The 15,806-nt window shown below is 47.8% G+C and overlaps 1 protein-coding gene across 1 annotated transcript in view; it reads right to left on the reverse strand.

The window, feature by feature from the left end:
- Positions 1 to 719: 719 nt before the first annotated feature.
- The window catches only part of GLP2R (glucagon like peptide 2 receptor), a 37,025-nt gene continuing 21,938 nt past the window's right edge, over positions 720 to 15,806 (reverse strand). Inside the window, exons 11-14 of the mRNA XM_081578333.1 lie at positions 14,911 to 14,999; positions 7,682 to 7,820; positions 2,561 to 2,602; positions 720 to 1,557 (exon numbers count right to left, since the gene is read on the reverse strand). Of these exons, the coding sequence (XP_081434459.1) occupies positions 1,222 to 1,557; positions 2,561 to 2,602; positions 7,682 to 7,820; positions 14,911 to 14,999 (606 nt within the window). The 3' untranslated portion in view covers positions 720 to 1,221. The remainder of the gene's footprint in view (positions 1,558 to 2,560; positions 2,603 to 7,681; positions 7,821 to 14,910; positions 15,000 to 15,806) is intronic.

Below are 15,806 nucleotides of genomic sequence, written 5' to 3' on the forward strand. Positions count from 1 at the left end.
CGTACAGTTCACATATTATAAAAGCAACACTCCTGAACACTGACACCCTGTTTCCATAGAGCATTCCTCCTTTGACCTTCCTCAGCCTCTCACCTTACAGTTTCAGTCACTGAACTTGTCCCTAAGCCTGGGCCCTCCTCTGCCTCCAGAAACATCCTCCACTCAGGGCCTGCAACATAACTCATTCCCCATCAGCAGACCAGGTTCCCTAGCCCTCCCTCAGCACCCCCTTGACATGTCCAGATTACCCACAGTCCTCTCATTTCAGCTGGGTACCCTCCAGCTCTTAGCATCAATTTCCATAGGAGGAGTAGAATTCTTATCAGTGGGGACCTGGGTCAGGGAGAGCAATGGGTAAACCCCCAGGGAAGCAGGTACAGCCATTGATGGCAAACCAAACATGGCAGAGAACAGTAGACAAGTAAGGCTTGAAGAAGTCAAACTCAGAAAGGCTGGTGGAGCCAGAAAGGTGAGAAAACAACCAATGGCAACTTTCAGAGGGGCCCTGGGAGCTGGGGCTCCAAGGAAGGATGGGCTTGTCTTGGATCAAACAGAACTTCCATAGAGTGGAATCCACACTGTCAGAGGAGGAGGGCAGGCAGGTCACAGCCTAACCGCTGAATGCAGAACGCCGTGGGCCTCACCAGACCAGCGGCCAGCTCAGAGGGGCTTCTAATCCCAGCGCAACCTGCCCTGGATTTTTAAAAGATAGGCTTGCGTCAGAATTACCTGGGCTGCTTGTTATACAAGTCCCAACACCGGCCATCTAAGTGCTCAGGTGCATTCTCTCAGTATCTTTGCCATGAATGAGTCAGACTCTGCATGTGAAACACTTGGCAGGTGGTCCTGGGACACCCTGCCCCCAACTTCAGATGGACACCTGGTGCCATGAAGGGGAAAGGAAGGGGAGCGCTGGCCTCTGTTTCAGAGCAGACATCTCTCTGAGTCCTCAGGCTCCAGTCACTCGAATTTAGGGCCAGGCCGGGAGGCTGGTGGTCATTCTGGAAAACACACCTGCGGGGGTGATGAGGATGACAAGGGCCGGCAGAAGTGGTGAGGGTATGCAGCCTCTGTCTACGGAGCAGGAAAAGCCTGGAGAGAGTCGTGGCTTCGGAGAGAGCCAGGTGTGCCGGAAGGATGCTCACCCTGCATAATCCAGCTTGGCCACCGCCTCCCTCAAGTGCTCAGGAGTCCCCGGGAACCGGTGCAGTGGGCTCCTGCCTAGATCTCACTCTCCTCGAAGATCTCCTCCATGGTGTGCACCAGGGTGAAGTCGCCCTCGCTGCTCTCCGACAGGCTGCTGCCGCGGGGCCAGGCTGCATGGCCTTGATGGGACAGGGCGCCCGCCACCCCCAGGCCCTCCCTGGTCAAGTGCAGGAGCCGCCCACTGCCAGGCGAGGGCCGCGCCTTCTGCAGCGACCTGGAGTCGGTCCCCTCTGAGAGCTTCTTGGGACATTTCCCCAGGAATCGGAAGTTCTTTCCCAGGACCCAGGCTCTGCAGCCCGAATGGTGGGCTAGCAAGAAGCGGGCCCACAGCTTCCGCAGCTCAGCCTTCACCTGCCAGGTGAGAAGAGAGCAGGGTTACTGCCCAGGAATCATTGAATCCTGCATCCACTCAGCAAATGCGTGTTGAGTGGCTACTCAGGACCACCCTTCGGAAACCTGCGTTCTCACTAGGGGAGAGGAACAGAGAAGTGAATGGACAGATGTGAGCAGAGCAGAGGGTAGTAACACCTGAGGCTGTTAAGCAGGACCATGGGAGGAGGCAACAAAAACATGAGACACAGTGTTTAGAAAAGGACTGTGTTGAGATGGCATTTGAGACCTGCCTGGTGAATCAAGGGTCCCTGCGTGAAGATATAGAAAAGGCAGCAGTGAGCAAGACAGACGAGGTTTTGCTGTCAAGCAGCTTACATTCTAGTGGAAGGAGGCAGAGATCAATATTTAAACCTGGGATGGGGAGAGGGGAGGATGAAAGGGAGCTGGAAATCCCACCAGCTCCTAAGTCAGGAGCAAACTGCTCCGGCCTGGGCCCTTCCCCCTTCCAAGCCTCTTTCCAAGTGAGCAGAGAGCTGACTGGGGCTCTGCAATAATAATAAATATACCATTGTTACGAGGCAGAAGACCTTTACCACGCACACCCCACGGTAACACTGCAGGGTAGAGACTGTTGCCACTCGCATTTTACAGACTGAGGTTTCAAGAGCCATGGTGACCTAACACAGAGCTCCTAAGTGGGTGAGTCTTCACAGCTTGATGGGAACTTTTGGACTCTAGACTTGCAGCTGGTTCCCTCTATCACACTTTGATCCTCCTGGCATAGCTCCAGCGGGGCCACGGTTAGGTTCTGTAAAGAAAACTCACCCCAACACCTTGCCCCCAGAGTCTAAGCTGTCTCTTCTTCTCTCCACAGGATGCCCGAGGTACCCATTTGTCCCAACACATGCTGGTCACTGCATGTCTCCCCATGGCACTGTCATATAAACTGAACCCTCCAGGGGGCAGCAGGATGCCAGCCCCAGCCTCGCAGGAAGCTAGAAGTCAGCCTGGGAAAACTTACCTCTCCATTGGCAAAGCAATACTGCAAGGCCACCAGTAGCCCCTGGAATGAAAGGAAGAGGTGGTGTGAAGCTCAACTCGGTTGAAGATGTGTCTGAGGGTCACTTGGAATGTCTGCAGGCCGGCCCTAGTCTCAGCAGCTTCTACAAGAGGCAGGCAGCTACTTGCTTGTGCTAACTAGAGTTAGTCTAGTTAGTACGTAGTGGTGATGTTAACTCGGATTTCCATGGGGTCTCTTCTTACTTTGACACCCACCAACCATATCAGCCAAGGCATTTGCTTAGGTGGTCATAGGTCAATGATGTGTGTGTGTGTGTTACTCGCTCAGCTGTGTCTGACTCTTTGCAACCCCATGGACTGTAGCCTGCCAGGCTCCTCTGTCCATGGGAGTCTCCAGGCAAGAATACTGGAGTGGGTTGTCATTCCCTTCTCCAGGGGATCTTCCTTACCCAGGGATTGAACCCAGGTCTCCTGCATTGCTGGCAGATTCTTTACTATCTGAGTCACCAGGAGAAGCCCAACATAATTTATTCAATTATACAAATACTGAAAAAGGCAATTGTCCCATTTCTACTTGTCCATAGTGGGCAATTAAGCTATTTTTGTTTTTTGTCTGACTTGCATCCTTTCCTGACCCTCCTCCACTCCCTGGGCTTCTGGCAGGGCTTCAATCATGTGGTCCTCATGTTCTATGAAAGCTATCACCACCGTAAGCTGCTCAAATGGTCATGTGACCCTAGTAGGGCCAATCACAATTCTTTTCACCAACAAAGGCTTCTTCTATTCCCTGCATTGGCCAACTTCAGAGTCAAAGTCAGTCTGGAGACACTCAAGGGCATCTCTCCCAGCTACATGGAGTAAGCCCATCTGAGGATAAAGCCAACATAGAGAAAAGTTGAGGCCGAAGATCATTGAGAGATGGGTTTCAGCAATACTGCCATGGCTTTCCCTGAGTCGCGAGGGTCTCTGGGACTCAGGCTGTGTGTCTGATACACTGGAGCTCAATATGCATGCAGGACCCAAGGGCTTGGGTGTTTGTGGGAAGAACCTCATAAAATGCCAGGACTCACAAGGAAAGGACACATTTCCAAACAGAGAGTGAAGGTCATGGTGTAGGCTGACTCTTCCATCCCTCTTGATAACATTTCTCTCATCTGCTCTTGCTAGGGTGGGAGGTTTGGTGCTGGGAACAGAGCTGGAATTGAAAAGGAATTATAAAATGTTGCTGTGGGGGGTAGATTTTTATGCTCATCCTCATGGAAGCCAGAGATCGCCACACGGGCTGACATGACACCAGTCACATGTTTGGATTCTGCCCAGAGGCGGGGAATTTTCCTTCTCCTGGGCACCTTTACTCCATGGCTATGGAATGGCTCTACTCTAGGGCTCCTAAAGGGGGCACAGTTTACCATTCTCACACACTCAGTCTCCTTGGAGGGTCAGAGCTGCTCTTTGTTATTTGCCTCTGGGTCTAGGATATTTGAACAGGGTGCTGGAACTCTCATGAATCAGTTGGCTAAAATAGGATTCCACATCACAAGCGTGTCTTTCACTTCGCGTTCCTGAGCCACGGTTGGAGGAACATCCTGGAGTCTGGTTAATTCTTGTTCTAGATGAAGCAGGTGTGAAGAGCTCAGCCCCATGAACAGATAGCTCTCACCCCATATGTCACCACCACGTGGCAGTCTCTCCATAGATCCCTTGAGAGCAGCGGGAGGCTGATGAAATCCTCTAAGCAATAAGACCTTGGGAGAGCAAAGGCCCCCTCACCCCCCACCAAAGCAGTTCAGTTCAGTTCAGTCGCTCAGTCGTATCCAACTCTTTGCGACCCCATGAACCACAGCACACCAGGCCTCCCTGTCCATCACCAACTCCCGGAGTCCACCCAAACCCATGTCCATTGAATTGGTGATGCCATCCAACCATCTCATCCTCTGTCGTCCCCTTCTCCTCCTGCCCTCAATCTTTCCCAGCATCAGGGTCTTTTCAAATGAGTCAGCTCTTCACATCAGGTGGCCGAAGTATTGGAGTTTCAGCTTCAACATCAGTCCTTCCAATGAACATCCAGGACTGATCTCCTTTAGGATGGACTGGTTGGATCTCCTTGCAGTCCAAGGGACTCTCAAGAGTCTTCTCCAACACCACAGTTCAAAAGCATCAATTCTTTGGCGCTCAGCTTTCTTTATAGTCCAACTCTCACATCCACATGTGACCACTGGAAAAACCATAGCCTTGACTAGATGGACCTTTGTTGGCAAAGTAATGTCTCTGCTTTTTAATATGCTGTCTAGGTTGGCCATAACCTTCCTTCCAAGGAGTAAGTGTCTTTTAATTTCATGGCTGCAGTCACCATCAGCAGCGATTTTGGAGCCCAAAAAAATAAAGTCAGCCACTGTTTCCACTGTTTCCACATCTGTTTGCCATGAACTGATGGGACCGGATGCCATGATCTTAGTTTTCTGAATGCCAAAGCAGTAAGGAAAGGAAACCTTTGGGTCCAGTGCTGATTCCTATGGTGGAGCCACTAAGACACAGCCCACTGGTTATGCACCTGCTCACCTGCCCACCCGAGCTCCCACCTCTGCCTGGTGGGCTGGAGGGAAGAGCACAGGGGTATTCAGAAGGAGGGCAGCCTCTGCCCCGGCACGAGGCTCTCGGTGTGTTTCTGGCTCTCTCTGGAGAGCCCATCTGATTCCTCCGCCTCCTCGGCAGTGCTCCGGGGGAGCAGCGCTGCAGGACCAAGTGATCAATGCGTTAGCTGGCCTCCAGAGACCGCCCCAAGGTTTTCTCCCCTCCTTTTACGTGACTCGAACATCAAGAGGTGGACCTTATCTTCCCTCCCCTCGGGGCTGGGATGACCTTGTGACTCCTCCTACGAGGGCAATGTGGTAGGAAGTGACATTCTGGGAATTCTGACCCTCCCTCTTAGAACACTTGCTCTGGGGATGTCCTGGGAGTCCAGCTGCCATGCTTCGAGGCACACAACATACATGGAGAAGCCACGTGGAGGAGGATGGAGGCTCTCTGATCCGCATCCTCGTCAGAGCTCCCAGACGACAGCCCATGGCAGCGTCCAGCGTGTGAATGAGCCTTCTTGGATATTCCAGCCCAATCCAGCCTTCAGAAGTTTGCAGTCTCATTCAAAGATGACAGGTATCAAAAGGACCACTCTGACAGCCCAGCTCACAGAATCATTCAGGATAATAACATAGTTACTGCCTCAAGCTATGACTTTCGTGGCTAGTTTGTTACACAATAATGGGTGACCCAAACATGCTTCCAGTTGCCAGAAAGTTTGATAGGTTAGGATTCTTTCTCAGAAATATGTCCCACAAGACTCCACACGAGTGTCTGATCTTCAGCTGGCTTTGGGTGTGTGAGATCGCGATCGAGGGGTCACTTGACGGATCAAGCTCTCTGAGGAAAAAAGGGCACCAAATACTTCTGACAGAACAGCTGTAGGCTTTTGTTTTGTTGTTGTCGTTTCTCATTTGGGATTACTTTTTAAAGAAGATTAAGACCAAGCAACATAAGAAACCCAAATGACTAAACTATAGCCTTTGAAATCCCCCCAAAAGATGGAAATAAACATGGTTTCAAAATGAAAAAAAATTATCAGTGTGTGCTCTGTCTCCGTTCAAAGCCACATGCAATTCAGCTCTAACAGAAAGAAAAAAGAGCCATTGGCCAGTGACCCAACCATACCTCAGGCTCTGTCTCCCTGGCCTCTGGTGAGCGTGCAGTGGTCAGATGCATTTTCTTCACTGTGCCCACAGAATCTCAGTACCTGACAGTGTCTGCTGGTAGTGGCTTCAGGACTCTGATATAGGGACTTCCCTGGTGGTCCAGTGGCTAAGACCCCATGCTCCCAACGCAGGGAATCCAGGTTCAATCCCTGGTTAGGGGACTAGGTCCCACATGCAGCAACTCGAGTTCACATGGCACAACTGAAAGCTTCTGCATGCCTCAACTAAGACAAGGTGCTGCCAAATACATAAATATAAATAAATACGAAAAAAAAGACTCTGATATAGGAAACTTGGTTCTGACCTTCACAGAGCACCTGAGAAGCCCTGCTGCATAGTGGTTACAAGCAAGGCTTAATCTCTGAATGTAAATCTCATCTCTGCTACTTGTTAGCCTATGCAAAAGTTCCTCTGAGCCACAGATTTTTCAACTATAAAACGACAGAATAATCACTCCCTCACAGTGAGAATGTGAAGATTCAATGACATTTATTTTGACCCAAACAAAACCACTTCTGGTGGCAGAGAATTCGCCTGCCAATGCTAGAGATGCAAGAGACGTGGGTTTGATCCCTGGGTCAGGAAGATCTCCTGGAGAAGGAAATGGCAATCCACTCCAGTATTCTTGCCTGGAGAATCCCATGGACAGAGGAACCTGGTTGGCTACAGTCCATGGGATCGCAAAGGGTCAGACCTGACTGAGCACAGCACAGAAAATCACTTCAGCCAGCCTCAGCCATCCGAGCCTTCAAAGCTTAGGCTCTAGGTGAGTGGGGAAGTCATCTAGAAAGCTCAGCCCATGAATCGCATGGAAGAGAGGTGAGACAAACCTACTATGTCCTACCTGGATTCCTGACCCCCAGAATCATGAGAAATAATAAAGATGACTGTCATTTTAATCCACTAAGTGATGCATGACAATTTAAGTGATGGAAGAGCAAAACGCCTAGGTGCCTCAACCATAGCTGGCCTCTTGTTTCTAGTTTCAGCTCCCACACAACTGTCAAGGTTCAAGAGTCTCCTGGTCTCTACTCACTGTTCATTTTGCACAAGCTCTGCGGAGAACCCAGCAGAAATAGGCACTTAATAAAAGACTCTATGCGGACACTCGCAGAGAAAATGATTGTGAGTCACACCAACTATTACAGAGCAGGAAACAAACCACTTTTCCTTTCGTAGTCACAAGTCATGCTGGCAGGATTAAAGCAACATTTCCCTCTCCACACCCTCCTAATTTGAAAGGTCTTTGCTGATCAATCCTGCCGTTACTTGAACTCTTTTTCTACCTGCAGGCTCTCAAAATTCTGAGTCTGTTTGGATCAAAGGCATTAGGCTTTCTACAAAGGCAAGAAGTCCTTGTTCAGACATCTACTTACGTGGAAGGAGCTTAGAGTCAATTGAATGAAGATTCGTATACGTCTTGGAAATCCTTCAACTTGATCATCAGTGATGAAAGAGAAGAGAATCTCATGAACGCCCAATAAAGGGATGAGGACCAGTGTGGACTTGGCCAATCTGCAAATAACAACCAAACAGGTGTCATGAAAGCCACCCTGGGAACAGGCAACATTTCCTGCTCTTCTGTGTACTGATTGTGCTTAGTCGTTCAGTCATGTCTGACTCTTTGCAACCCCATGGACTGCAGCCCGCAAGCTCCTCTGTCCATAGGGATTCTCCAGGCAAAAATACTGGAGTGGGGTTGCCATGCGCTCCTCCAGGGGGTCTTCCCAACCCAGGGATTGAATCCAGGTCTCTCACATTGTAGGCAGATTCTTTACCATCTGAGCCACCAGGAAAGCCCAAGAATACTAGAGTGGGTAGCCTATCCCTTCTCCAGGGGAAATTTCTCAACCCAGGAATTGAACTGGGGTCTCCTGCACTGCAGGGGGATTCTTTACCAGCTGAGCTACCAGGGAAGCCCTTTAGTGTAGCTCTAATCGTATTGATAAATAGTTGGTTTTTCTGTTTGTCTCCTTGGGTACATACACATTGAATGCCCTAAGAGCCAGTATGGTCTTGTTCACAGATGCATCCCCACACCTGACTCATGGAAGATGCTCAGAAAACATGAATTAGATGGATGAATGAATGAATGGGTTCCCCCATACAGATTATGATATACCTACAGATCTTAACATTTTCTTTGATGGATAGATTTACGCATACATGGTTGTCCCCCTGGGACATTACACAACAAGTTTCCTATAACCTGACTAGCTAGTGCCTCTACTTCTTTCTCTATTCAGGACTTCCAATGTCAATGCCTTACAGAGCCTGAGAACGGAAAGAAAATGACTTGCCCAGGGTCACACGGCCACTAACTGGTACCTCCCAGCCTGGAAGCAGGGCTTCTGACCTCACACTCAGGCCTTGCACACTACAAGCAGGATTTCATCAGTTGTCCCCATGCTGCTCCCAACCCAACAGCGAGAGCAGCAGGAAATGAGAAATTGATCCTTCTCGTAAAAAGCACCGTGTGGACACTCGCTCTTGTATACACTCTACACAAACAAGACAAACATTCCTTTGTACCACCCATGTGCAAATGCACAGCTGGGACCCAGACATTCCGTACTGCAAACTGGTGGTTCCCAAATGGGCTATTAGAATTCCTACAAAGCTTTGAAAAAAAAAAAATATATATATATATTATTGGTTGGCTCTCAATAAAGCTTCCTGGGCCCTGTGTCCACCCCCTGAATCAAAATCTCTGGAGGTTGGGTCCAGGGAATGAAGATTTGTAAAGGACTCCCCATGGGATATCAAGCAGCCACTTTTGGAAACAACTGCTCTTCACTGTTGAGCAGCTTCTTAATTTCAACCTAACTACATGAGCAAAGGTGACTCACATTTGGGGCATAAACAAACTACTGTCTGATACACATTCGGGGGAAAAAAGAGCTTAAATGTAATGATTTTTTTTTTTTGCCCAAGTCACTTATCTTAAAGGGCCAGACTAGGAGAAGCTTCCTTTCTCCTCACTGAGTAAAAACCCCAATGGAGTTAAAGATGAGGAGGGACTTCCCTGGCAGTCCAGTGGTTAAGACTCTGCACTTCTGCTGCAGAGGGTGAGGGTTAAATCCTTGGTCAGGGAACTAAGATTCCACATGCTGCATCTTGAAGTCAAAAAAAAAAAGATGTGGGAACAGAGAGGGTCAGCAGCCCCCATGCGCAGTGTCTTCAGGGAGGTTTAATTTTATCCAAGAGAAAGCATCTACTATGAATCTTGTGTTTGAATGTTATCAATGAAATGAAAACCCTCACCTTTGTACCCTAAAAGGACCTACAGCCAATAAGAGTTGAGCAGGAGTCACCAAGGAGGGGTCCCAACCCTAGGACCAAGCACAGGGGCTGAGGAGTGGAGAATCTGAGATGCAGCCACCGGTTACGTGGTCCTCCTGAGCCGAGCTCACGCCTACTAGTGCTCCCACACCCACCTGTGCACACTCACTTAGCTGAGCCACATTACGGTGTTCCCAAGCAGAGACTATATGTCAAGAGTTTCGGGTTTTGCTTGTTTTTTTCTCTAATTTCCAGGAGTGTTTTAAATCCCTCTAGCTCAGAGGTGGCAAACTGGCATTCATGGGTTATATTTGACCTGCTGACAGCTTTTGCTTATGCTAGGTAGTGATCTGTGCTATTGGAGCCACCCTTAAATAATGAGATTTCAAGCAAAGAGATCCAGATGTTTAGCTTCTTTTGAAAATTGGGGAGATCCGGCCAGGCTGGGTCCCAATTCCTTGTTGCCAATCGTCATCTACAGCCTTTAGAGGGAACACGGTTTCTCCAACCCAAACAGACTGTTTGGCCCTTGCAAGCGTGTGAGTCTTTGACCCTTGCTCTGAGTTATTTAAAAATTATTTATTTATTTATAAAAATATAAAAATATGTATTTATTTATTTATGGGTTATTTTAAAAAACATTTATTTAGCTGTATTGAGTCTTAGTTGTGGCACATGGGATCTAGCTCCCAGACCAGGGATCGAACCCATACTTCCCTGCATGAGGAGCTCAGAGTCTTAGTCACTGGGCTACCATGGCAGTCCCTATTTTGGATTTTAATAACACATACTTTCATGCATGTCTTATCATCAATTTATTCTCAGGGCCATGTTATGACATTATGTTTTTTAAATAAACTGTTCATCTTCAAATACTTTTAGATCCACAGAAAAGTAGCAAAGATTGCACAGAGAATTCCCACATACACTTCACTTCCCCTAATGTTAAAATCTTACAGACCCATGGGATCTTTGGCAGCACTAAGAAACCAGTGTTAGCACGTGGCCAATAACTATCCTCCAGACTTTACCCAGATTTCACCAGCTTTTCCAATAACGTTCTTTTCACATTCCAGAATCCAATCCAAGGTCCCCACACTTAGCATGGAAGAATTGTTAAGGAATGATCATCTTCTAATGACTTTTTGGGTCATTTTAGTAACTGCTATCTCTCTGTGCATATTCCAAAGGAATTTCCCATTCCTCATGATTCTGAGTTCTCTTTGGACAAAAGACTATTTACGTCTCTGTTTGGATGAAAATCCATAAATACCTATAGCAGCTCCTCTTATGAACTGTGTTTATGCCCCTTTTTCATCTACAGTCATTTGTTTATTTTAATGGTTTAGTTTATTGCAGCCAGTTAGCTCTTCAACTGAAGAAGGAAATGGCAACCCACTCCAGTATTCTTGCCTGGAGAATCCTGTGGACAGAGGAGCTTGGTGGGCTGCTGTCCATGGAGTCGCACAGAGTCAGACACGACTGAAGCGACTTAGCATGCATGCATGCATTGGAGAAGGAAATGGCAACCCACTCCAGTATTCTTGCTTGGAGAATCCCAGGGACAGAGGAGTCTGGTGGGCTGTCATCTACGGGGTCGCACAGAGTCAGACACGACTGAAGCAACTTAGCAGCAGCAGCAGCAGCAGCTCTTCAGCAAATGTTTGTTGGGCATCTGTTCTGGACATGTGAATGAGTACAGAGAGGAGGAGGAAGATCTGGGGTCAAAGGTAGTGGGACTCAAAGACAGTACCTGAGGCCAGGGTTTGAATCCCAGCACCGCCGATTACTATCTCTGTGGCCCTGGGCAAATTATTTAACCTCTCTACCTGTAAAAATGAGGCTTATACTGCTACTAATATCATATGAAATGTTAAAATATTAATAAAAATATTATTAATAATAATAATTCCTAACATCGCCATTTTAAGGACTAAATAACATGGGGCCAACCCTCAGACTAAACCATACCTGATATGTGATGCATGATCAATAACATTTAGTTGTCACTATTTTTAAAGAAGCCATCTCTCCCTCAGGTTGCTCACAATCTCAGTGACTTGGATCAATTTTTCTTCCATTTGTGACATTTTTCTGAAAGTCCTTTATAAGTTCACTAAGAAATGGTTCTGAGCTTCCCTGGTGTTCCTGTGGTTAAGAATTTGTCTTGCAATGCAAGGGACACCAGTTTGATCGCCGGTCCAGGAAGATGCCACATGCAACTAAGTGCACCACAGTTTTTGAGCCTGAACTCTGGAGCAACTACTGGAGCCCACGCTCCACAACAAGAGAAGCCACTGCAATGAGAAGCCCATGTACCGTAACTAGAGGGTAATCCTCACTCTCCACAACTAGAGAAAATCTGCAGGCACAGCAACGAAGACCCATCACAACCAAAGACAGATAAATATATTTTTTAAAGAGATGCACTTTAAAAAATAAAAATAAATTTTAAAAAAGATATGATTCTCCTTTATAAGTTCATTAAGAGTCCTGCCCCATGCATCACACAGAAAGTTAAGATCATTTATCTAGGAGGAGTGTGTCACCTCCGTGCTGGAAACCGCAAGGAACAGAGAACTCCCTCCAGGCTGAGGATCTGCTGGGGTCTGTCCACAATCCAAGGACACTGCTCTCTCTTTGGGTCTGCCTCAATTGTCCCTTGCCAGACCCTACAGCTTGGCTGGTTACAGTTTCCTGCTTGAATGGTGGAAGCTGGGGAATGAGGGATAGGATTACAGAAGGTTCTGGAGTCCTAGCAACTTGCCTCTTCGGTGACTCTCAATTAGGTGTGTCTAATTTAAACTTTCCTAAAATGTACTCCTGGAGAGGGGCCAAATTTTAAGAACTACATTCTGAAAGTTCTTGAAAACCTGGGAGAGTTGGAGGCCAGACTGTTCCTACCAGAGTTTGGACAAAATGCATTGGTTTCATCACCCCTTTCTCCTCATCCTTGCAGGGGCCCCAATAGAGGGGGACGTGGAAGAGGAGGACCTTCCAACAAGGGGGAGGGCAGTATGAGCTGAGTGTGCTCATGACCCCTTGGGGTGATAGGAAGCAGCCCTCCCAGAACTTAGAAATGAGGGAGTCAGCACTGCTCAGACAGAAAGATGGGCAAAGGTACAATTCCCTGGACCAGGTGGTAAAATAAGGTGGCCTAAGAGACAGATCCCTGGGGACTCCCCTGGTAGTCCAGTGGTTAAGAATCTGCCTTGCCATGCAGGGGCTGTGGGTTCGATCCCTGGTTAGGGAACTAAGACTCCACATGTCGCAGGGCAACTAAGCTCAAGCACCCCAACTACGGAGCCCACGTGCTCTAGAGCCCACAAGACACAACTAGAGAGTCCTCATGCTGCAATGGAAGATCCCATATGATGTAATAAAGATTCATGTGCTGCAACTAAGACCCAATGCAGATAGATAAAAATAAGTAAATATTTTTTTAAAAAAGAAAAGAGAAGTTTGAGAGCCATTGTCTTGGATAACTCTAGAGAAGAGCCTAGAAAAGAGGATGTCAGGCTGCTTAGAAACATACTTGCCATGGTCCAACCAGAAAATTCCATGCATCTGGTCCCATGGTCTGACTGTGTATCAGAATCTTCTAGGAACTCTCCTGCAAGAAGTCCATGGGTGGGGAACCCTGGTGGTCCAGTGGTTGCGATCTAGAACCTGTTCTCACCACAAGAGAAGCCCCCCACGCAAGAAGCTCCCAACTAGAAAAAGCCCGTACACCACAACAAAGACCCAGCAAAACAACCCCCCCACCCAAAAGAGGTCCATGTAGTGGGGCTCCATCCCTTGATACTGAATCAAATACCCAGTGGAGGGGCTCATGAGTCAGGGCTTTGGGGCTGGCTATCTGGTGATGCTTAACATAGCCAGGATGGAAAGCTATCATAGGGGCCACTGAGGGTCTGCAGCTCAGGGATGGCCCATGGTGGGCGTTGTCAGGGTTTAGGCACTCTGTGTGGAAGGTGGTACCTTGACATTTGTCTACCCCTGTTTCTGCCTCTTGGGAGTGCTGTCCTCTGATGGGTTTTCACGGTGACTGGGTTTCCCCAGTGCCTGGTTAGTGAGAGGATTCCCCAGTGAATGGACCCAGGCAGGGTAGGGGGGAGAAGCCCTGCTCTTGGCCTTGGACCTCCACCCTCAGAGAGGGGTGAGAGGCTTAGCCTTGGGAAAAGGGCCAGAGAGGCTGTCAGCCACTTGGAGGCTTGGCCAGAGGCGCCCAGAGAGACACATTTCTCTTTGTGGTCCAGGCCAATCCAAGTACCCCCCCGGGCGACGGGGGTTTGCATAATATCTGAGCCAACAACTGTATATATTTGCCTGGTCCTGAACTGTATGTGTTTATGCTTCTGGAACTCCCGAGGGTAGGGGGTTAGGCTGATAGGATCTGGGGTCTGGAAACCCCAGGCAAATACTATTCATTGCATCTAATTAGGACCTCCTTTAACCCTCATCACAAGTTGAGGATGGGTCTGGGGTGACTCTCCTGGCCTCCTGGGGAGGCCAAGCGACTTCCCCAAGGTCAGTGAAGGGTGAAGGCCAGCATTGGCCCTCCTGATTCATTCTACACCCACATCCCCACCCTTGGCGAGTTGGAATGTGTGCTCCTCACAGATGGGATCCCCATCCTATTTTCCTTTAATTTGAAGAACAGTGACAGCACATCATAGACCCTCATTGAATGTCTGTCGGAAAAATTAAAAACTACCTTCCCAGCATACCTGGCTCAGCGTGGCTTCTGGCCTTAGAGAGGGAGAAGCCGAGGTATATAGCTACTCTTAAAAATACCCAGATACTCTCTTCTGACTTGTTATTGTTCAGCTGCTATGTCATGACCGACTCTTTTGTGACCCCATGGACTATAGCCCACCAGGCTCCTCTGTCCATGGGATTCTCCAGGCACAGATACTGGGGTGGGTTACCATATCCTTCTCCAGGGGCTTTTGAGTTACACTTTGTCTTTTATTCTGTTACCTCAAATAAGGCAACTGTCCAACTCCTCTTCATGTGATTCTTTCCTATCCCTGTAAACCACCCATTCTTAGGGGCATTTTTCACAGTTTCCTCCTGGGGAATGTGTGTGCCCTTGATTACTCATCACTGACTTCATTTTCATGGGACCAGAAGGTCCTTGATCTTTAGCAAAAGCCTTACATGACACCCTGACACTTTTTTCCAAGGGGCTCTTGCAGACACCCTCGTCTCAGGAAAGAAACACACAATGCCATTTCCCCCTTCCTTGGACATTAGCCAGAATAGCCAGAAGGGGTCAAAATAAACTTAGACTATTGGGTACTAACCTCAGGCCACTCACCTGTATTTATAATCTCTGAAGCACATTTGATGAGCTTTGAGCTTAGAAATGAGAAGCTTGAGAATTTTCAGGAAGATGAAGAAATTGACCTTGAAAAAAAAAGCAGATATAAATAAATGATGGACTCCACTTGAATATCAAGGTCACCCTGGACCCGGCCATCAGATGCTTGTCCATGGAAATCAGGGGCAGGTTGGCAGTCAGCCAGTCAGGTAGTAAATGGTCAGGGTAATCACCTCTCTCCCAAAGGCCATCTCAACTGAGAGCCTGGAGAGGATTCTAAAGAGTCACTTATCCTTCTGGTTCTGGGAGACCCACCGCAATAGCCATCTGAGAAAGGCAGATGGACATTTACATTATTATTTTTAATTAAAATTATTGAGGGACTTCCCTGGTGGTCCAGTGGTTAAGAATCCACTTTGCAATGCATGGGACACAGGTTCGAACCCTGGTCAGGGAACTAAGACCCCCACATGCCACAAGGCATTGCAAAAAATTTTTTTAAATAAAAATAAGTAAAACAGAAAAGATTTTAAAATGCCTCTATGCAGTGGAGAAAGAGCCCATAGAGACGGTGGTCAGGTTACAGTTAATGGAATAAAGTCTCTACAGACATTGAGCCAACACAATACTGATGTGCTTGTCTCAAACCACAGATTGAAACACAAGCTGAAGAATCCAACATGTACCTGTTATTACTTGTCTTATTGGCCTCAGGAAAATCGATCCTCAAAGCTAAGAGGACAGGGTTTCAGGCAAGAGGCTATGTATCCAATCTGCAAGCCAACAGGGAGAAGGGAAATTTCCAGCCAAGGAATATTTAGTAACAGAACACTTAAAGGCAAACTAAGTGTAACCAAGTAATTTATCCCCTTTAATGGGATATCTGTTTTTCA

Source organism: Giraffa tippelskirchi, chromosome 3 (genome assembly GCF_054371585.1).
Source record: "Giraffa tippelskirchi isolate mGirTip1 chromosome 3, T2T-mGirTip1v1.2.pri, whole genome shotgun sequence".
In the NCBI taxonomy this organism is placed as follows: domain Eukaryota; kingdom Metazoa; phylum Chordata; class Mammalia; order Artiodactyla; family Giraffidae; genus Giraffa; species Giraffa tippelskirchi.